The sequence below is a fragment of the Eschrichtius robustus genome, chromosome 15 (assembly GCF_028021215.1).
Source record: "Eschrichtius robustus isolate mEscRob2 chromosome 15, mEscRob2.pri, whole genome shotgun sequence".
Taxonomy (NCBI): domain Eukaryota; kingdom Metazoa; phylum Chordata; class Mammalia; order Artiodactyla; family Eschrichtiidae; genus Eschrichtius; species Eschrichtius robustus.
The window spans coordinates 88164672-88188177 of NC_090838.1; the positions used below are offsets into that span (position 1 = coordinate 88164672).

At 39.9% G+C, this 23506-nt stretch overlaps 2 protein-coding genes across 4 annotated transcripts in view; one reads left to right on the forward strand and one right to left on the reverse strand.

The window, feature by feature from the left end:
* Positions 1 to 1052: 1052 nt before the first annotated feature.
* MITD1 (microtubule interacting and trafficking domain containing 1) lies at positions 1053 to 19435 on the reverse strand. Of its 2 annotated transcripts, none has more exons than XM_068564205.1 (7): positions 19252 to 19435; positions 12753 to 12854; positions 10986 to 11122; positions 10816 to 10902; positions 9863 to 9978; positions 9051 to 9111; positions 1053 to 1478 (listed from the first exon to the last, which is right to left on the reverse strand). In XM_068564205.1, the coding sequence occupies exons 1-7, from the start codon at positions 19400 to 19402 to the stop codon at positions 1386 to 1388; spliced, it is 747 nt and encodes a 248-aa protein (XP_068420306.1). In that variant the 5' UTR covers positions 19403 to 19435; the 3' UTR covers positions 1053 to 1385. The 2 variants fall into 2 exon arrangements, with proteins under 2 accessions (XP_068420306.1, XP_068420305.1); XM_068564204.1 differs by lacking the exon at positions 1053 to 1478 and adding an exon at positions 8778 to 8951.
* A 117-nt stretch (positions 19436 to 19552) lies between these two features.
* MRPL30 (mitochondrial ribosomal protein L30) overlaps positions 19553 to 23506 on the forward strand; it is a 32773-nt gene continuing 28819 nt past the window's right edge. For both annotated transcript variants that reach the window (XR_011076712.1, XM_068565046.1), the window contains exon 1: positions 19553 to 19659. The gene's annotated coding sequence lies outside the window, so the exon portion shown is untranslated. The remainder of the gene's footprint in view (positions 19660 to 23506) is intronic.

Consider the following 23506-nt stretch of genomic DNA (forward strand, 5'->3'; position numbering starts at 1 on the left):
CTCGGTTCAAGTATCCCTTCCTCTGTTACACCTCTCCTGACCTTTCTAGATAGAAAGAGTGTAAATTGGTTCAGCTTTTCTGTAGCATAATTTATCAAGATATATCAAGAGTGATGAAAATATGAAGACTTGTTACCCTAGGAATTGTGCATCTAGGATGTAACTACAAAAGAATGTGGCCTAGTTCTGGGCTTTAATAACCCAGTCCTTGCCAGGTCTTTAACCTAAAGGAAAATTATGACCATTCTAAGAAACAAAATCGGAATAGAATGGTTTCTTTACAACCATAACTAGTCAAAATACTTCTTTATTATAGCTAGTATTTTCAGCCTTTTCATCAGCACTGCTAACACAAATAATGTGTAAAGTGTCAAAACATAATAAAATTGTTCCTAGCCTTTCTATTTAACCTTGCTACTCTGACCACCTCTCCCCTGACTTCAGGGGGTCCATCCTAATTTAATATTGATCTAAATAAAACAGTTAGGCTGCCAGTAAATATGTATCTGAAAGTTAAATAGGAATTATTTTTAAAGTACTACAAGGACATAATTAAAGCTTTCCAGACAGATGTTCATGAATACATTGTTGATAACATAGAAAAACTAGAGACAATCTAAACTCACAAACTAAGAGATTGGTTGAGTAACGGTGGTGTATCTGACAGTGGAAGGTAACACGACATTAAAACTGATGTAAAAATAGGTTTAACATTCAATGAAATAAGAGTATGGTTCCACTTTTGGTGGGGAAAAGTGTGTGTGTGTATTTTACACATGCACATAAAAAAATGGGTACACACTAAAGTGTTAATTGGGATTATCTCCAGGTGGTCATGTTATAGTTTCTTTTATTTTGTTCTTTTTGCTTGTCTATATTTTCTCATTTTTCTCAAATAATGTGTATTACCTGTGAATTCAAAATAATTTGTTTGTCTTTGAGATATATAATGTATTTTCAGCTTTATTATTTGAAAAATCTGTGCCCTTATTCCATTTCAACTAAAACAATTTGAGGTTTGTATCATTTATTTCCTTTGAGTACTCTGTTGTACAGTTTTTGCTGAAGACTAATGATAAGGCTAAAAGGCAAGAAAAGCAACCAGACTGGATACTTAAATAAGTTTGGATTAAATAACCAAGAACTGATAGCTACAAAATAGAATTTAATTTTCTTTTTCTCAATCATTAATTTGTTTGTCTTCCATTTTTAAAAGCATGCTGATCCCATTTTCAATGAAGAATTGCTTCCAGTTACTTTGTAACCTCAAGGTCCCAGCAGCTGGTTTTAAAGACACAGTTAAAAGTGGGCTCATTTTACAGTCAGTTTCCAATGATGTTTACCAAAACCTGGCTGTAGAAGACTGGATCCATGACCATATGAATCTAGAAGCCAAGCCGGTTCTTTTCTTTTGGAGGAATTCTCCCTCTGTTGTAATTGGTCGGCATCAGAACCCTTGGCAGGAATGTAACCTGAATCTGATGAGAGAAGAAGGTGTAAAACTAGCTCGGAGGAGAAGTGGAGGAGGAACAGTCTACCATGATATGGGTAACATCAATTTGACTTTTTTTACAACCAAAAAAAAGTACGATAGGATGGAAAATCTAAAATTAGTTGTTAAAGCTCTGAAGGCTGTCCAGCCGCAGCTGGATGTGCGGGCTACCAAAAGGTTTGACCTTTTACTTGATGGACAGTATAAAATCTCAGGAACAGCTTCCAAGATTGGCCAGGCTGCTGCTTATCACCACTGTACTTTGCTATGCAGTACCGATGGGACCTTCTTGTCATCTTTGCTGAAGAGCCCTTACCAAGGGATCAGGAGCACCGCCACCGCGAGCACACCTGCCTTAGTAAAAAATCTTATGGAAAAAGATCCCACTCTGACCTGTGAAGCAGTGATAAATGCTATTGCCACAGAGTATGCTACATCTCATCAAATCGATAATCACATTCACCTAATAAACCCAACGGACGAGACACTGTTTCCTGGAATAAACAGCATAGCCAAAGAACTACAGACCTGGGAATGGATATATGGCAAAACTCCAAAGTTCAGTGTAAACACTTCCTTCAGTGTGTTATATGAACATTCACACTTGGAAGTTAAAGTATTCATAGACATAAAGAATGGAAGAATTGAAATCTGTAATATTGAAGCACCTGACCATTGGTTGCCGCTGGAAATACGTGACAAGTTAAATTCAGGTTTTATTGGTAGTAAATTTTGCCCAATTGAAACGACTATGCTTACAAGTATATTACGTAGAACATGTCCAGAAGATGACGAACTACACAGTAAATGGAATATGCTCTGTGAAAAAATTAAGGGAATAATGTGATTCCAAGTAAATTTCTTAACATTGACAGTTTCAATGAGAAAATTAAAATGTTTACAGTACATTGTATGTCTCTTAAAATAAGAAAGACCTCGTCTCCTTCAGTAACTTCTCCCTATTTGAAATTGTCTATCACCTACCCTAGTCCATACTTCCCATTGACCTCTAAGATACTCTCTCTCTATCTTTATTGATTTTAATACCTGGCTGCATTTGTATTTCACCTCCTTCCTCTGTTACCGTCTTGGGGTTGTATACCATATTGGACACTCTGACCTCAGAGTTAGTTCTCTTTCTTACCGCTAGGGAATATAACCCCAGCTTCTTGCCACCTCTGAAACCTTAAACTCTAAAATTCTCCCATTTTCGTTGCTTCCTTATCCTTCCATCCTCTCCCATTAAACCCAGCTTATTGCACTTTTCTAAGCCAATAACTTTTCCTCAAGTCTCTTGCTTCAACTCCATTTCTTACCAGCATTCTCATTTGTTTCTCTTGACCTATCATAGCCACCCTTTTTTTTTTTTTCCAACAATTGATTTCCACTCCTATACCCAGATGGCAGGCAATGCTAGAAAAAAATTCACATAATCTATAGTTTTCAACTTGTATTTCTTTGTTCTGTTGGTGCCAGATTCGACTCACCTGTTGACTCCCCCTCATTCTTCAGAGGCCTTATTCGTAAATGCTCCCACTCTTCCTAAGCTCAGAATTCCATTACTCTTAATCTGGTCACAAACCTTGATTTATAATTTGAGAGTGGAGGCTTTCAGAAATGAGCTCCTTCAGTGCCCCCGTGTTCTCTACTTCAACTTTTCTCATTTCATTCAATCTCGAAGAATTGGCTTGAGAATTGGCTTGTGGCTTTTTCCTCTCCAGCCTGTTTGTCTGTGCTTTGTATTGTACTATCAGTTATTTATCTCCTTTATCTTGCCTAAGTCTCTCTCGACTTTAACTGGATCTTTAGGCTTAGTGAATAGACATGCTCATGTCTCCCCTTTCCCGAAGACTCCTGCTCAAGGCTTTACTCTGTTTATCTCCATCACTTCATTGCCAAACTTCTTCAAAGGGTACCACCACTGCCAACCATTTCCTGTCTCTACAGTTCACTCACATACTCCTCTTATTTCTACAGTAGTTCCTACATGTTTATTGAGTGCCTACTCTGTGCCAGGTACTTTGCTAGTTGTTGGATGTTCGTAGTGAGTGAAAGTGACATGGTCACTGAGCTTAAGAACTGACAGTTTAGTGGTTTCAAACTTTTTAAAAACTGGAGTAAAAAATGTATTTTATATTGTGCACCAGCACACACATATATTGCCTATACCTAACAAGTTTCACAATACGATGCTTATCCTTTACTACTTATCTGATATTTTATATTCAATTTTATTTCTTATAAAAATTGACTTTATGACCCATTAATAGGTCAAGACTTGAGTTTTTTAAAACTAGGGAAAGAAATCAGTAAATGCTTACAAGATGAGAAAAGTATGAAAGAAAAGTCCAGGCAGTTAGACAATACGGGCTCCCTAGCTAGAGCGATCAGGGACCTGACGTTGAAGCTGAGCCCTGAGGAATGAGAAGTGGAGCAGGGAGGAGAATAATCCGGATTTACCGGTTATCTATTGCTACATAACAAACTACTCTAAAACTTGGTGGCTTAAAACAACAACAGTCATTTATTCAGTCCAAGATCAAGGTGACAGCAGGTTTGGTTTCTTCTTTTTTAAAAAAAATTATTATTTTTTAATTTGGCCACACCTGGCAGCTTGTGGGATCCTAGCTCCCTGACCAGGAATTGAACCCGGGCCCCAACAGTGAAAGCGCCAAGTCCTAACCACTGGACCGACGGAATTCCCAGGTTTGATTTCTTCTGAGGGCTGTCTCCTTGGCTTACAGGTGGCACCTTCTTGCTGTACCCTCACATAGTCTTTCCTCTGTGTGCGTATCTGTGTCCAGATGTCCATTTCTTATAAGGACACCAGTCATATTGGATTAGGGCCACCCTAAAGACATCATTTTAACTTACTTCTTTGAAGACCTTATTTCCAAACATGGTTACATTCTATGGTACCAGGGGCTGGGATTTCAACGTGTGAATTTCTTAGGGGGGTTGAGGGGAGCTGCGGTTTGCATTATTCAACCCATAACAGGGGTTTCAGGACTCAGAGACCTTCAGACATCTTCACGTGAAACAACGTAACACAGTGTTTGGCTATCACATTAATTTCCGTCCTCTTAGGAGATCTTCTCCTTTCATGTATCTCAGTGGATCCAGATCCCATCCTTTTTTTTGAGGGGTTGTGGGGAGCAGGAGTGGACACACAGGGTTTTGCTGCAGCTGGTTATCTCAAAATGAGAGTAGAGTAAGGGAAGGGGATTTTTCAAGTTGCTCCTGGGACAAACACAGGTGCCAGGCTAGCTGTTCTTCATTTGAGGCAGGTTTAATGGGCAGGCCCCATGGTTCTTTGCAATATTAAATACCAAGTAAACACAATTTTGAAGGGGTTGTTCATGGGCCCGTTTTTAAGCATTACATTTGTCACAACAACTGAAAATTATTTTCTAAGAAAGGTATAAAAATCCTGATATGATGTGTTTGGTGCAATAAAGCAGCCATGATTTTCTGATACCCTTTGTTTCTCGAGAGAGAGGATGACATCAGGTGAAGGCTGTTAAGGGCTTCAGGTTCCAAAAGGGAAATCTGATGAGCATTCCTGGAACACATGGATTAAAGGCATGTTTTGCAGGTAGATTATGCAGAACTTTCTGTATGTCTGCATATGAGGATGAAGGGGAGGGAGGAATCAAGAATGACTCCTAGATTTCTTACTTAAGCAACGGGATGGATGGGGGTACACGGGAGCAGTGGGGGAGTGTGTATCCAAAGTTCAGTTGGGGCCTGTTATGTTTGAAATGCTTGTGTGTTTCTGAGATGCCAGGTGAAATGCCAAATAGGCAGCTGAATATGTGAGATTAGAATTCCAAGGAGAAGTCTTGGCTTAATAGGAGTTGACAGCATATAAATAGTATCGTATATCATGAAAATGGATAATTGTGGACTTTTGTAATTCATCTAAAGTTTAAAGTGTTTAGCATCCAAGTCCCCTATGTTTGGGGAATCCTCCAACTTACAAATCTTGGTGGGAGGTGGAGCCCACCTTTTGGAGGAGGCCATCAAGAGGATGTGACCGCCAGTTGTCCTTGAAACTGGACCCAGGCAATCAGAGGCTCCTAACCTCCTCCCCTGTCCTTGGAATGTATGTTCTGCCCACTGTTCCGGTACCAGGAGCCCACCGGGTCTGGCTTAACTCAAGCTTTCCCCTGTTGCCATGCAAAGCAGGCTGCCACCGTAAGGGCATTAGAGAAGCTGAGTACCATTTATGGATACCCTTGTCCAATAGACAGTGACTGGACAGTCACATTTTAAAGGTCATGATATGCAAGTGTAAAACAAAGAATGTTGCCCACCATCCAGCTCTACAGGGATCAAGTCATTAGCCACTGCAGTCGCTGACTGACGGTGCACCCTGAAAGGAATTCAGGACGAAAAACAGGATGAGAACATATATGCTTTGGAAAAATGGGCCCCTTAGATAGTTAGATATATCTCAGGAAGATTTTTAGAGAACCCAGATTCTTGCATCTTCTCATACATAGAAACAGCACTAACATCATTAACTAATATATCTGTTCCTCATGACCAGCACTAACCTTTTACTGAGATGTATACTTGACTGCACGGTTTCCCTGACCAAAATCACATATATACTGGCTTCTTCCCCTGTGTCTTGGGGAGCAGTCCCCTCTGGGCTACCAAGAGGCTGTTTCCCAGGCTACAGTCCTCACTAAGTTTTCCGAATAAAACTGAAACTAACAACTCTTATGTTGTACCTTTTTCTTTCAGTCAACATAAGATTGGGTGAAGGAACATGACACTGACGGAGGTTCTGTCTCTCCTACAAGCCTCAACCAGCAGAGTTGGTAGAAAGGAAGAATGAAACATTAAAGCAGCAGACTGAATTACTAACAGGTAAAACCACCTTGGCCAGATGGACTGAAGTACTATCCCAGGCTTTAAGACATTTGAGTGATCAACCAGTAGGGCCTGCTGCCCCACAGGCCAGATGGGAGACCCTTGCTTAGACACACGATACCCACAGTAAGGTATGGAAATTGCAGGAGACAGCCATTTCCCTCTCACTGTGGATCTACATGCTATGCTGCTGAGAACACCAAGCCCCATCACACCTGGGAAGGGAGTTTGCAATGGGATTTGTAAAGGGATGTCCCACCAAGATGGGTGAGTTACTTTGCATCCCTGTATGAGGAGGAATGACTCATTCTCCACTGGGATGCTGATGTCCTGCTGCAAACCAGACCCATCCAGGTACTATACCTGGAACAGAACACACACCTTTGAAAAAGGGGAGAAGGTGGGAGTCCTGGTCTGGCAGATCCTGCCCCGTCCATCTCCTCACACCTGATAGTGCTTCCTCCCCCAGCCAACACGGAAGGTACACACAACTAGGTCAAGTTCCTAAAGCTGCAGCCACATTAACATCTAATTATCAGGCCACAAGTGTAATTCTTTTTCATTTATTTATTAATTATTTTTTTCCACAAGTGTAATTCTTATTGGGGAAGACCTCCCCATACAAGTTCCTACTAAAAAAAAGTTTACTACCTAGTACCTAGTTTAGGAGAACTCCAATATTTAAAAGGTAGGGTGGAGGAGAGAAGCAAAGTGTGTTACATGGAAGTTGAGATTCAAGAAGGGAGTGGCCAGGGACTTCCCTGGTGGTGCAGTGGTTAAGAATCCGCCTGCCAATGCAGGGGGACATGGGTTCGAGCCCTGGTCCGGGAAGATCCCACATGCCGCGGAGCAACTAAGCCTGTGTGTGCACCACAACTACTGAGCCTGCACTCTAGAGCCCGCGAGCCACAACTACTGAAGCCCATGTGCCTAGAGCCCATGCTCCGCAACAAGAGAAGCCACCGCAATGAGAAGCCCGCTCGCCGCAACGAAGAGTAGCCCCCGCTCGCCATAACTAGAGAAAGCCCGTGTGCAGCAATGAAGACCCAATGCAGCCAAAAATAAATAAAATACAATATAAATAAATTTTAAAATGCTGTGAATGCAGAACACAATGATAAAAAAATTTACAAAAAAAAAAAAAAAAAGGGAGTGGCCAGTTGGGTCTAATACTCCTGAAACAAGTAACATGAGGGTTAAAAAGTGTCCATTGGATATGGTGGTATGGAGGTCACTGCTGACCTTGATAAGAGCAATTTCAGTGGAGTGACTGGGTAGCCAGATAGAAGTGAATTGAAGTGTGAATAGGTGGTGAGGAAAGGGGAAAAAACTGTACAGAGAACTCAAAGAAATTTGTTCATGAAGAACAAAGAAACAGGGTGTATCTGGATGGGAATGTATGTACCGCAGGAACAACCCAGTAGAGAGAGATTGCTCAAAGGACCAAATCCTTGGTCAGGTTAAACCTACTGAAAATGTGGCAATCTTCCTTGTATGTTAGGACTATTAACCCTTTTCCTATATGTTGTAAATTTGATCTCATATGTTTTTAACTTTTTTATGGTTCCCTTTATTCAAGTTTTAAATATTTACATGATCATTTGCTCTTTACTTTCCTTGATAATTCCTGGGTTTTGTGTTATGCTTAGTACATTCAGTGGAGTTAAAAAAAAAAAGTGTTTGGATATTTCATTTCATTAGCTCTTTAACCCATTTAGAATAATTTCTCTATGTGGCATAAGGTAGAGATCTAATGTTACCTCTTGCAAACTTTTATTGGCTAGTCTACTTGTTTCCCACTAATTTGAAAGACCTTTATTATCTATTATGTGCCCATACACACATCCACTTTCTCTCAGGTGTGTTTCTGGATTCCTTATTCTGTCCCAGTGACTTATTTGTCCATTCTTATGCCCAAACATTAAAATATATATATATATATATATATATATATATATATATATATATATATATATATATAAAAAAATATATAGGTAAATGTAAATAGGTAAATGTCTGCTAAAGACACTTAATTGTAACAAAATTATCAGTGGTTATTTTTTTCTGGTTGTTAGACCCACAAGCCCATCTGTCTCTTAAGAGTACTCTAATTCATGATTTTTCTTCCTGGACTCTACATTCCCAGGGGCAAGATTAAAGCATCCAATTCATCTTCTTAATAGGTGCTCATTACGTGTTGATTCACTCTCCAACAGGCAAATAAGAGAAAATCTGGTAAAATGTTTAAATTAACCATATGACTTGAAACATTATAACTCTACTGAGTAATGTATTTATAAAAATACTTAGGATTGGTCACACAACTGAACAATGAATCTATAAATTAGTAGAAATGTAAAAGTTTATTGTTAAATTCATACGTTATAGGAATGATCTGTCCAGAGTAAAAAAAAAAAAAAAAAAAAAAAATCCAATATTCATTTAAAATAGAAATATATAATATAAATTAGGCTACTACCCATCATATTTTTTTTGTGTGCTTATTATGAAAAATGTCCACTGTTGTTTCATGACATGGTCTTAAATCAAAATCACAATATCCAAGGGAAAAACGACTCTAAGAAGAGAAGAAAAGAATTTTTTTTAACAAAAAGGACCAAAGCCATTTTATTAAAATAAAGAGTGCTACACAGTCACTCATAAGACGATATCCTACCTGTGGTTTCTTAAAATAATCAAGTCCCCTTCCGATCTTGATCATCCATCCATTGTTGAACCTATTGAAATTAGTATATAGTATTACATTCCAGACACTTAAGTCAGACAATGACCAAAGCTATAATGTATTAAGTGTCAGCTAAATTTCCCCCTAACAAATAAAATCACTTCTTCCAGTGGCAAGAGTTGAACTAAACCTGGGTTTACCTATGGGCTGTGTCTACAGTGAAACAAAACATCCATTAGCTGATAAAGAGTTTAACAATTCAATTAAACTTTCCTCCTGAATTTCACCTTGCTGATAAAGCTTCCCTGTTCTGCTAACAAGTGGCTTCCAAGTGTACTCAGGCAGACTGTGGTGATGTTTCAGGGGTTCCCCTGCCTAGAGGTGGGGGACATAAGCAGGCGGAGCCCTGGCAGGCATGACACAACGTCCTGTCATGCCTACTAGAATATTTAAAAGACCATGAGAAGTAAAACCACATTAAATAAATATTAGTATCACTAGAAAAGGAAATTATCCCAATGCCATAACACTGTGTATAGCTGAATGACAGAAAAGTACTTCCTCTTCTCACATGACACAGAACATGTAAATTTTATTCCATTAGGAAATAGGAAACTCACATACAGGACAAAATAAGCCAGATTTTTTTTTTCTTCAGAAGTGAAAAGATATGAAAATTGAGCTTTATTTAAATCTTTAGTATTTAAATTGAATATTGTATGTAATTATATATAACTTATTATGAGAAATAAAAATAAGTATTTTTCAACTGCATAAAAATTAAAATATTACTATACACTAACCTAATTTCCCGGTCGTGTATCAAAGAAGAGTATTCTAATTCCAACTGCACTCCATGATTCCTGAGTGACTCTCTTATTTCTTCCAGGCCACTACTTTGCTGTTCTTTCCCACTGCCCTGTTAATAGGAAAAATACAATTTTTTGCCTCAGTTATTAATATTTTAAATTATTCCTAAGCTATGCAATGTGTATCATAGGTGAATTAAAATGGAAAGATTCTATACTAGTTTCACTGTCCATTATTGCAAACAAGCAACCGAAGAAGATGAAGTAGTTTAAGAGCAACTGTTTTTATCAAAATAATTGTTTTTTTCTCTAACGTGAACATAACACAACTCTGTCCTATCTCCTAAAATGTATTTTATTACATTAGCATTCTGTGGCTTGGCAAATCTGTAAATATTTTTTATAATTTCTAGAGATGCATGTTTTTTCATAGTAAATTTCTCAGCATGGCACAGGACTCGTTTACTAATAAATCCAGATATCTTTAGTTTTTCTGTAAAAGGAAGTGAAAGTGAATAAACCTATATTCACTTAAAGAATAAATACAATGTATTTTAATGGTGCTGTTTTGTTATTCAGATGGGGCTTCCTTCTTCTCAAATTAATCCTAGAAATATGAATTCTTTAGAAGCATTCCTATTTAAATCAAAATCAAGAGGACAGAAATTGTCAATAATGCAGACAGTGTGATTGCCTCATAGAATATCCAAGAAACTGAGAAACTACTTGAACAAGAGAGTTTAGCAAAGTGGCCAAATACAAGATATGACATACTGAAATCAACAGCATTTTTCCCAAGGTGTTTTATGCCTGTTGTTAGAGAATAAGTTCATTCCCAGTGAAACAGCTCTAGCTGAAGCATGAGGTCCAGGTTTGCCTCGAACTATACCCTGCAACTGAGTAAAGTTCATTACGTTAAGAGAGAGTAAATGCCTTCAGATACCTACTTCATCCAGAGAGGTGAGGAGATGAATAGTTTTTACTTTACATTGTCCCTTAACCAGCATCTCACAAAATCGAAGGAAGTTATACAGCTGAAAGACATTAGGAGGGGTTATTACTAACTCGTACATTTAAAACAATAATGTTTCATCGTATGGGAGTACATTTCACCTACCTGATGAGTGTGTCTAATGTAAGGATCTTCTATCCAAACTTCCGTAACTGTTTCATTCAGGTATTCTTGAAAAAGTGACTCATAACTGAAACCTGTTGCGTTCTCTTCTATTTTAATTTGCTTGTGATATTTTCCAGCTATAAAACACAAGCTTCAATAATAAAACCAGGGACTACTTCCTTTCTTTTTATACATATTATATTTACATGCAGTAATAAATCAGCATCAGATACAAGTTAATTTTTTTTTAACTCGTGCACTCAGCAAACATTTTCAAATGCCTACTCCATGCCAGGCACATTGCAAGATGCTACACATACAAAGGTAAATAAGGCAAAGCATTCCATGTGGGACTTTTTTGCCTTCATGGAAGCCGGGCAAGTGGGAAAGTCCAGAGATTTCTTGGAACCGGTTCTTGAACTAAATCCTATAGACCAGGCAGTTTATTCAAGAGGGAACCATATGTATAAAGATATCTAATATTCCTGTCACCATGAGAAGAACCACAAGCTATGATTCAGTGGCCATCTGGCCCTTCTCTTCAGATTTAAGTCTTTTTATGTCTTGCAACTGAATAGCTGAAGTACTAAATATATAAATGCAATATAATATGGCGTCTAGGAGTCTTTCTTAGAACTTGTAGAGACTGTGTTAAGCAGAAATTTATAGTACGTCTTAATAACCCAAGCCAAAGCCTAGAATGCCACAGCGTCCGCAGGGTAGTTCCATTGTTTTTCTTTATTCAAAATGGCTCATTATTGAATAAGTTATCGAAGACCTTTACGGTTTTTTAAAAATATGACCCTTAATGGTAGTTCCTAATTTATATGGTGGTTGCACTTTTAAACCTTGTTGGAAAACCAGTAGTTTGGATTCTGTTCCTAATATTTCCAGAGATAGAATGTTACCAACTGTGCATCGGTTTTCAAGCCAAGCTAGCCACACAGGTTAATTTAACCCACAGTATTCAAACCACAATGCTGATGGTACTATATTTCATCCAAGTTTTAGAGGGAAATTGCATTGTAGATTTCAACTGGGGGTGAAGGAAACAATTTTATTCCCACTCAACAGAGGACCTCAGTGGGGGTAGTCAGGGTGTGCGCTAGTACAGAACACCAGGAAGAGGTGGGGAGAGGGCTGGAGTAAAGAGCGGCTGAGGGCCGGGGGCACTGGGTTTTCTGAGGGCAGCAGTTCCACTGACTGTAGAAAGCAGCAGCCATGCACTTCAGGTGGCAATGGCCATTGCCATTGTATGTTTGTAAACTGGAACCTCATGAGTAGAGAACCAATTATAAATAGGGAACCATACCTCCTGCATCTCTAATCATTAGGAATACCTAACTCCTGAAATGTTTTGACTCACAACGAAAATCTCAAAGAAGTCCCAGGAGTTTCTTGAGCTACTTTAATATTTCGGTCATTTTATAAAAGGAAATACAAATAAAATACAGGATTTATATTCAGTATTCCTCTGCAGTATTATTTAAACTGGAGTCTACACATAAGCTTCACGGGGATCTATGAACTCCTTAAAATGGCATGCAAAGTTCTGCAGTACATCGAGCTGTCCTCAGATTCTCAGGAGGGTATCTGACCCCCACCTTCCCCCAACCAGGGAAGAAAAAGGTTAAGAACAGCTCGTGTACAGATGACTGGAAATGCAGAGTAGACCTGCAAGCTCCAAAGGGCACAGCCAGAAACACTGGGTGAAATGGGCTTTATCACAATAGCACGTACACACACTCTCCAAAACAGCCTCTTTACCTTCTTTTTCTTGATCCAAGTATTTCTTTATGTTTTCGGCTCTATCCATGTAGTCAGAAATTCTTTTTCTGAGATTAGACTTCCTTGTTACATCTTTGGTGCCTACAAATTTAAAAAATACACTTTCAACTTTCAAAACAGGCTTCCTATTTGGTACAAGCAGTATTTCCCATTTCCCAAGTTTTCCACGGATTTCCTGTCCTTTGGCATGGTCTGTCTTGGTCCTAAAATGCACAAATAATAGGCCCAAATTTAGCTTGATCATGCAGGGCCTGCACTTTTTTCACTAAGCATTTGAAGCAGCTTTATTTAGGAGTGGGGACTCAGACACCGTGTCTCACTGCTGAGACTTCATATCTGGTGAGGAAACAAAGGTGGCTTATTACATGTCACTGAGTCTGAGCACTATTTTGTCCTAATTACCCATAAGTTTGAAATCTAAGCATAATCAAAAGATAGCAGGGCTTCCCTGGTGGCGCAGTGGTTGAGAATCTGCCTGCTAATGCAGGGGACGTGGGTTCGAGCCCTGGTCTGGGAAGATCCCACATGCCGTGGAGCAACCAGGCCCGTGAGGCACAACTACTCAGCCTGCGCGTCTGGAGCTTGTGCTCCGCAACAAGAGAGGCCACGACAGTGAGAGGCCCGCGCACCGCGATGAAGAGTGGCCCCCGCTTGCCGCAACTAGAGAAAGCCCTCGCACAGAAACGAAGACCCAACACAGCCAAAATTAAATAAATAAAAAAATTAAAATAAAGGAATTCCTTTAAAAAAAAAAAAAAAGATAGCAAACAATATCTATCTTTCTTCCACAAAACCAGCTTCTATTCCAGACTTCCCCTTTATGGTTTATGCTGAATCATTTTCCCAGCCACCCCAAAAATGGAAGGTATTTTTTGAATATATGTTATCAATAAAGTCTTACTCCAAGCCCCACCCCCAATCAGTCACCAAATCAATTCCTGGCTCCTTTCTTCCTCCCTTTTAATATTGCTTTTATTTTCCATTATAATTTCATTTTTAAACTCTGAGTTTTAAAACATTTTGTTTTGAATTAACTATATATTTATGGAAAAGCTACAAAAATGGCACAGAATCCCTTCACCCAGATGCCCCTAGTATTAACATATCACACAACCATGGTACAATTATCAGAGTAAGTAACTTAACATTGACATGACACTATTAGCTCATATACAAACCTAAAGAAAGTTAGTGGAAAAGTTCGTTTTCTGGTCCAGGATCCCACATACCATGTAGTTGTAATGTCTCTTTAGCCTCCTACGATCTGTAACAGTTCCTTTAGTGTGTCTCTGCCTTTTATGACCTTGACATTTAGGAAGAGTACGTGGTCAGTTATTTTGTAGAATGTCTCTCATTTGGGGCTGTTGTGTTTTCTCATGGTTAGACAGACTGAGGTTATGCATTTTTTTAGCAAGAAAATCACAGAAGTGTTGCGCCCTTCTCAGTGGGTACACGATGTTGATGTGTCTTATTCCTGGTGACGCTGACTTTGATCACTTGGTTAAGGTGGAGTTCACAGATTTCTCCACTGGAAAAATCACTATTTTCTCTTTTGTATGGAATCGCTACCTTGTGGGAAGATATCCTGTCTCTCTCCACTCTTCATCCGCTAATTTTAGCATCCGTTGATGGTCTTTGCCTGCAACAATTATTACTGCAGTGTTTGCCAAATGGTGATTTTCTATTTCCATCATTCCTCTTTAATTTATTAATTGGAATTCCACTGTAAGGAAGAGCTGTCTCTTCTCTCCCATCTACTTACTTATTCAACTATGGATTTATATCAATATGGACTCATGGATATATCTTTTATTCTATGGGTTGTAATCCAATACTATCAATATTTTCTTGCTCAAATTTTATCAGTGTTGGCTTTAAGAGTTCCATCATGTTGGCTCCTTTGTCCTTTTGACATAACCCATCATTTTTTGAGCACTTCCTTACTTTTTGGTGCAAAATGTTTCATTTTCCCTGCCCCAGCCCTGGAATCAACCATTTCTCCAAGGAGCCCTGGTTCCTTTTATTGGAGAATGGTATCAAGAAATCATATTCTGGGAGCTAACTGTGCTCACTGCTACTCAGGGAGTCTTATCACTACCTCTAGACCCTTTCCGTCAATGCAGGTAGAAAGTACGTGGAGGTTTACTAACACACACATACAACTCTATTTCTATGTCTGCCCATCTGTATCTATATTAAAAACCATGAATTCATGCTGATAACTTTGATCCCACAGGGTTCATTCTAGCCTTCCTCCTTTCCTTACCTGTACCTTCTTTTATTATCCACAATATATTTACTGGCTTGTTCAAGCCTAGTATAGAGATAAAATAGTTTCAGAATTCCTAACCCATACCGTTGTGAGAAAATAATTTACCAATTAAAATAATACAATGTTTGTACACTGTTCACTTTGTCTTTAACTTTACAGAATACAGCCAAAATACTATTTTCCAAAGATGCTTAGGTTACCTATTTCTTTCGTTCTCCCTTATGTATAACAACTGAATAACTTAGAGAAGTTATTCACTCCCTCCTCATCCTGCTACCCCACTCCCATTTCCCCCTTCTTTCCACCTCTTTCCCACCCACCGCATATGAAGTAATTAATTTCATTAGTTTCTGGTTTTATCCTTCCTGTGTTTCTTTTGAACAAATGAGTAGACACATGAAAATCTTCTTATATCTTTGTTTTTACATGCAGGTTACCATACTATAGCTACTCTTTGTCCTTTGCAGTTTTCACTAAACAATATATCCTGGGAATCACTCCGTATCACTTCACAAAGATCTTGCTCAACCCTCTTTACAGCAGTATAGTACTCCATTGTTTGGCTGTACCATGGTTTATGCAACCACTCTCCTACCCAGGGCATTTAAGTTGTTTCCAACACTTTGTTGATATCCATATAATTACTGAAATCTTTCCCTTTCAAGTTTTTCTACTGCCAAAATTAATATCATTTAGACCCCTACTTTCTCATGCCTATACTACAGTAGCATAAGAAAATCCTGATATACCCATATGTCATCCATAAATCTCTTGTGGGGAATCCTGTTTTTTTGTCCTAAGGTGATATGAGAACTCATACTCTTCCACTACGTTGATATATGTTCCTCTAAACTCAAAAACTTTGAACTTTTTGTCAGGATTCAGCATTTTACAGACTCTTTACAAAGAGGCAGTATGAAAAGTGGTTAACAGTAAAGCATCTGGAGTCAGGCTGTTCTAGTTCAAAACTTGCTTTGTCACTTTTGGCTATGTGACCTTGGCCAGTTATTCAACCTCTCTGCATGTTCATCTGTAGCACAGAGAGAGTAACAGTACCTTAGAGAGTTGTGGAGATGATTAATTATGAAAGAGACTTGCATGTAGGAAGTACTCAATAAATGTTGTCAATATGATTATCATCTACATAATTTTTTCCATACACCTCCCCCTCAGCTTCCTTTAGAATATTTTATCTAACATCTCTTTTCTTAAGCTCTACTGTTACTTTGCTCCTGCCTATAAATATACTCTATTTTCCCTGTCCTCTACAAATATAGTACTCCTTTCTTAATCATCATCCTTGATCAGAGTTTGACACTATAGACCCATTCTTCAAACATGCCTTGGTTTTCCAGGCTTGAAATCTTACAGCCATCTTCAATTCCCATTCCAACAGCTAATCACGTGCCAGTGCCAGTAATTCAATGTCCAAACTGTCCCCTCCCTTTCCTAATACTGGTGTCGCCCTCCTGGTTCATTCAGGCCCTTATCACCTCTCATCTTGACTTCTGCAGGAGCTCCTTGATTGGTCTGCTTGACTTCAGTCTCTTCAGGTTAATGTCTCTCCTACGCTCTTGCCATATTCACTCGTTTATTCAAGAAATATTCACTGAGAACTTACCACATGCCAGGCATTGTTCTAAGCACTGGAGACATAGCAGTTAATAAAACAAACACAGTCCTCCCCTATCATTCAAATGAGAGGAAAGACAACAATAAAAATAAATTGGTAGGACTTCCCTGGTGGCGCAGTGGTTAAGAATCTGCCTGCCATGCAGGGGACATGGGTTCAATACCTGGCCCGGGAAGATCCCACATGCCACGGGGCAACTAAGCCCATGCGGCACAACTACTGAGCCTGCGCTCTAGAGCCCGCGAGTCACAACTACTGAGCCCACGCGCCTAGAGCCCGTGCTCCACAACAAGAGAAGCCACCACAATGAGAAGCCCGCGCGCTGTAACAAAGAGTAGCCCATTCGTCGCAACTAGAGAAAGCCCACGCGCAGTAACGAAGACCCAACGCAGCCAAATAAATAAATAAATAAATAAGCAATGGGAAATTCACAATAGTCAAAAGGTAGAAGCAATCTAAGTGTTCACTGACAGATGAATGGATTTTAAATAAATAAATAAATAAATTGGTAAAACACGTATGTTAGATTGTGGTAAGTGCTGTTAAATAAAATAAAGCAAGGAAGAAGGATAAGGGAGTCCCGCAACGGCGGTTCTAATTTTACGCTGGGGGTCAGAGAATGGCCTCACAAATAAGGTGATATTTGTGTAAAGACCTGGAAGAGGAGCAGGAGTAGGTCATGCAAATATTTGGGAGAAAAGCATATTCCTAAGAGAGCCGAGCCCTGAAATGCAACTTTAATTACGTCACTCCTTTGTAAAAACTTTAAATGGTTTCTCCTTGTCAATGGAATGAGTTAAAATCTCCCGGCAGTCAAGGCCATCCGCAGTGTGCTCCAAGCCCCAGTCTACCCTTAATCTTTACTTCTCACTCTTTCTCTACAGACCTATGCCAAAGCGAACTGAACCACTTATTTGGTAAAACAGCACAGACAGAACTGGAACACTTTCAGCTGAATTTCTGAAATTCTACTCATCCCTCCAAAACCCCTATCAAAAGCCACCCACCTTTCCATCCCCCAATGACTGTTAACTGTTTAAATCCGCATTGCACTTGTCCATAGGGCTCCTGGCACTTCTTCCCTGTATTAGAGTTATTTGCATTTACATCTTAACCGGCAAGATCATGTCACTGTCTCTGTAAGCCCCACAGGATCAGGGGAGCACACAGGAGCAGAACTCCTGTGATACTGCTGCTTCAGAGTCGGACAATGTACACCATCTCTCTTTCTGAGAGTCAGTATAGTACAGTCTTTAAAGCCTTGGGTTTCAACTGTGACTCTACCAATTGTGGCAGAACTGGAAAGCGAACTTTATTTTTTATGCTGTAAAATGAGGATAACATCACCTCCTACTTCATAAGGCAATTGTAAGAATGAATTGAGATCATGCTTTTAACGTGCTCTGCACACTGCCTGGCACTCAGCACTGACAAATGATGTTACTCTCATTATCATCACCATCATCACCGTCATCATCATCATCATCATATGGTCCCTGCCCAAGGTAGAGTTTTACCATTCTGAGAAAAGTGCTGAACATTGAAAAGCAGCCTCTAGTACCTCAAAGCTTCTGAAACAAATCGGAAACACTCAGGCTAAAAAGCACAGAGGGGAGATCTGAGGCCAGACTAAGAGCCCCAGGGGCTGGGGAGCAGGGGCCGGTCTTAAGTCAATTTAATACATAATTACTAGGTGTTTACTACCTGCCAGGGATTGTACTGGGTGTTAAGGGTTATCTGTGTACCTCTCAACATTGAATAACCATGTAACAGAAAGTCTTAACTGTCTCCTCTCACAGTCCTATACATTTCTCACACCGAATTTCAGTATACCCGTTTCTCATTAAAAAAAAATCTTTTTTTAAAAACTTTTAATGAAGGGCCTTCCCTGGCGGTCCAGTGGTTAAGACTCCGCGCTTCCAATACAGGGAGCGCGGGTTCAATCCCTGGTCCGGGAACTAAGATCCCACATGCTGCGGGTCACGGCCAAAACAGAAAAAAAAAATTTTTTTTAATGAAAATGTTTAATGAGAAAAGTAAGGAAAAGGGTGTAATGAACACCCTTATTACCCACCACCTAGAGTTAAAAATTGTTAGCATTCTGCCATATTTGCTTCAACGTTCTTTTAAAGTAAAATCAGATTCAGACATCATGACAATTCTTCCCCAAACACTTCTTCAGGCTGTATCTCTAAAATTAAGAACAGATTTCGAAAAATACCATACTGCCTAACAAAGTTAATTTTAATGCTACCCAATCCATATTCAACCTTTCCAACTTGATCCCAAAATGTCTTTTACAGTTCATTCAAACCCAAGTCCTTTCAAGGCTTATCTATTACATTTGGTTATGTCTCTTAAAATTCTAGGATAGTAACCCCTCTTTTATTGACGACATCAATCTACTAAAGATATAAAAGAAATCAGTCCACCTGTCCTGTCGACTACCCTACGTTCTGTATTTTAAGGCTTTCTCGCTGTGCACAGTAAGCGTTTTAACTTTCACTCCCGCCCAGACACAGCAGATTGCAGCTCCTTTTCCTCTAATCCTCCCTCCGCGGCTCACTGCTCACCTTTCAGAACCTGCAGGAGCAGATCAATCCCCTCCTGGTAACACACCAGAGCCTGCGGGTACCGGGACTCGGACTCTAGTTCCAACGCCCGCTTTATCACAGTGACTGCAGCTGTGCTTCCAGAGTCCTGGCCCAGGAGTGACCCCGCCATAGTGCCGGAAACTCACTTCCGCCCCAACCTCCCCTTAGGCTGGCGGGTATGCAGCGCTCCCGGGAGCGGTCACGTGGCTCCAATGCGCCTGCGCTCTCTTTTTATGGTGCCTGAGTGGGAGGGGCTCGGCCGGAACTAAAGTGCCAGGGTGTGTGCACTGTGACGGCCGGGTTTGAGTGTGGCACTCTGGGTCCTTTCTCTGCTCCGGTTCCCCCGAGTGGTGAGCTTCAGGCTGAAAGACATTTAGGAAATTGCCGGTGAGTGGGGAATGAGTGGCCGAAAGTAGTGCATTTTTGCCAGGAGTACATATCTGGGAACCCTATGCAGATGCGGATTGATTTTCTCCATTCGATTCTGTGTTTACGGGTCACAGTAACCTGAATGGGCCTGCGTCCAGGTACTGTCCCTTGAGCTCCCGAAAAGCCACTGGCCGGCTGGATCCCATTTCCCAGTTTGTGGAATCCCGGGACGCGGCATGTGGAGCCCCGCCTCCTGGGGCTCGAGGGCAGAGCCGCCTCGGCTTGGCAGTCTGACGGGAAAGGGAATTCAAGTATGTTTTAGCATTTTCTGTGCTTCTGCTTTATGCATAACTTCGGCTTTCCACTGGGGTCAGCCTAACTTGAATTGTTGATGGAGATACAAAATTGCCTAATTTAAAAATTGCCGCATTTTAGAACGTAAATCCTCTGAAGTTGGCAGTTAAAATATTTACCGTTTTACTAAAAGCCGTGATTTTGCAACCGCGTTTTGATCGCCACCTACCCAGAGCTGCTTGTTCCGCGGTTTTTTTATTTAGTTTTGTTTATTCCAAGAGGCACTTCGGACGCCTGCCTAGAAGGCATTAGGAGTTCAAAGAGACATTTCTTGCCTTCAGAGATGTCGATTTATTGAAAGGGAAATCCTATGTTCTGCGTTTTCAGTAGCGCCCCCCCCCCATTTACCATTATGTCTCTTTAGAAAAGGAATTCGTTTTTTTTAAAGAACAGTTACACGCATGGTCATTGTAAAAGAGCAACAACAAACCTATCAGACATTACGGGGGTGTGGGACGTCGGGGAGGGGCGGAAATAGCCCTGGTAGCCAACCCTCCTCTCCCTGGGTATGCTAACGTTTCTCTGATAGCCTTCCAGAGTTTTCCTCTGTTTACACACACATTCACAGACACCTTTTTTTTTTTTTTAATTAATGGAAATGGGATCATACTTCTCATATGGTGCATTTATTTTCCTGCTTTTGTGTCTTTGCCAGAGAAACTTAATTGTACCGTGAAAGACAGTATAATTGCTTCAAGGTCCAAGAGTTATGTGCCTAATTATTAAGAATAACCTTTATTGAAACTTACAACTTGTGACTGTCACACATTCTGAAGTATGTAAATGACACTTCATTGATTCAGCAAAAATTAAATGAGTGGCTGCTACATGGCAGTGCTGCTTTAGGTAGATGCTTGGGATACATCTGTGAATAGACAGAGCAAGCCTAAAACAAAAGAAAATTTTAAAATCTTTGTGCTTGTGGAACTAACATGCTGTTGGGTGGGAACAGACAATAAACCACAAACCTAACAAAAAATTAAATTATGTTAGAAGATGTTAAATGCTATGGAAAGAAAATCAAGGAGAGTAAGAGAGATTGGGAGTGCTGACAATTGTAGTGTGGGTCAAAATGTTAAATAATGGAATCAGGGTAGAACTCATTGAGAAGATGAGATTTAGGCCAGAAATTGAAGGACGTAAGGGAGTTAACTATGTGGATATCAGGGGCATTCCAGGAGAGGGAACAGCCAGTCAAGGGAGTATGCCTGCCTGGCAAGTTCCAGGACCTGCAACAGGGCCAGTGTGTGTAGCAATTGAGCAAGAGTATGGAGGTGAAGTCCTCAAGGCGGGGCTTTAAGACTGGCTGTCGCTCTGATTGAAATGGAGAGGCATTGGAGCTTTTTAGTCTTGTAATAAATAAACTTTTAATTTTGGAGTAACTAGATTTATGGAAACGTTATGAAAATAGTATGGAGTTCCTACATACCCCCACACCAGTTTCCCCTTTTACTAACATCTTACATTAGTATGGTACATTCGTTGTAATTGATGAGCCAGTATTGATACATTATCAACTAAAGGTCATACTTCATTCAGATTTTCTTAGTTTTTACCTGATGTCCTTTTACTGTTCCAGAATCCCATCCAAGATACCACATTATGTTTAGTTGTCAAATGCTCCTCTTGACTGTGACACTTTGACTATGACTTGCCTTGGTTTTGATGACGTTGACAGTTTCGAGGCAGTCAGGTATTTGAGGAGGTACTGGTCAAGTATTTTGTACAATGTCCTTCAATTGGAGTTTGTCTGATGTTTTTCTGTTAGAGAAGTGTTAGGGGTTTTTGGAAGGAAGACATAGAGGTGAAGTGCCATTCTCATTCCATCATATCAATGATACGTGCTATCAACTTTACTTTTATCACAATTGATGTTAATCTTGATCACCTCGATGACATAGTGCTTGTTAAGTTCCTCTAATGTAACTGTATTTTCCCACCTTTCTATACTATACTCTGGTAGCAAGTGTTTAAGCGTAGCCCATGCCTCAGGGTTGATAGCTTTACTCCACCTCTTTGAGAGGGGAGTATCTACATAAATTATTTGAAATTCTTCTGTAAGGGAGATTTGTTTCTTCTCTCTCATTGATTAATTTATTCATCTGTTTATATCAGTATGGACTCATGGTTAGTTTATGTTTTGGATTATAAGCCACTACTTTGTTACTTATTTTGTTGCTCATATTATTTCATCTGTAGCCACTGGGAGCTCTTTCAGTTGGCTTCTGGTCCCTTTGACATACCCCCATCATTTTGATTTTTTGAGTAGTTCCTTTCTAGCACTAGGTGCTCCAGACTCATCATTATATATTCCCTGCTACAGCCCTATAATCAGCCATTTCTCCAAGGAGTCCTAGTTCTTTTTTTTAGAGAATGCTATTAGAAACTAAGATCTGGGCACTGGGCATGCTCATCGCTACTGGGATGCCATTGCCTTTAGGTCCTCTCAGCTAACAGAGCTAACCGATGTGTGTATATGTATCTATAATTATTTCTATATCCATCATATCTATATTAAGCTAAACATGAGTTCCAACACTAATCCTCTGTCATTGGATCACATGGATCACTGTAGCCTTCCTCTCTGGCTTGTGTGTAACCTCCTACTCTGATAATGAGAAACCTGGCTCATTGGAAGGTTTTGAGCAGAGGAGTTGACATTATCTGATTTCGGACTTAATGAGATGATTGCTGCTGTGGAGAAAAGACCTTGGGGAAGTTAGAATAGAAGCAGGAAGGCCAGTTAGGAGGCTCCTGTTGAAATCTAAATGATAAGAGAAAGATTTCACAAAGAGTGAAGCTAAATAAGTTGGGTTAGTACCTAATGCTTAACTTGAGAGGAATGAGTATGGCAGAGAAAATAATTTAGCATTGTCTATTTGATTGGAGGGACGGAGGATTAAGCATCTCTTCTAAAGAAGCCTTGATACAAAGGATCTAAACAACCAGCCAAGCAAACTGGATGATTTGAACTAGAAATTGCTCTGCTGTATTGTAATGTTTGAGGTCTGCAGTCCGAATGGCAGTATGAAATTCTGATGTACTTCTGAATTCTGAGTTGAGCGGACCATGGATCTAACCCATTAACTGATTCAGACATTCATCAACAAACACTGGGTGCCTACTGTCCATCAGATGGTGTGCCAGATGCTGAGAGTAGAAGATGAACAAGACAAAATTATTGCTTTCAGGGCACTAAGGATATAGTAGTTAACTCTTCGAAAACTGATACGTAATTAGTTTTGAGAGACTGGTTCGGTTGCTGAGACTTTTTCTGAAGTCAGGCCCTTCTAATGGGACATCTTGCATTGATTCCAGTAGCTTCATTGCTTTGTCCACACCACAGGAAAGACCTGCAGAGCTTGAGTGAGCCAGAATCTGGTGGACACTGAAATACAACACTTGCCCTATTTTGGCATGTTAGGGTATTCTTATTATAGCTTTGTAATAATTTAATGATAGTATAATAGTAAAAACTACCATTTATTGAGGGCTTCTATGTGCCAAGTAC

Bases quoted from the DNA above. Each gene is read 5' to 3' on its own strand.
- MITD1 (XM_068564204.1), bottom strand. From the start codon at position 19,402: ATGGCGGGGTCACTCCTGGGCCAGGACTCTGGAAGCACAGCTGCAGTC. The intron at 10,903-10,985 runs GTAGGTGAAATG...AATGTCTTTCAG, and splicing joins ACATTAGACACACTCATCAG to CTGTATAACTTCCTTCGATT. The intron at 9,112-9,862 runs GTTAGTGTATAG...TAATTTCAATAG, and splicing joins ATACACGACCGGGAAATTAG to GTTCAACAATGGATGGATGA.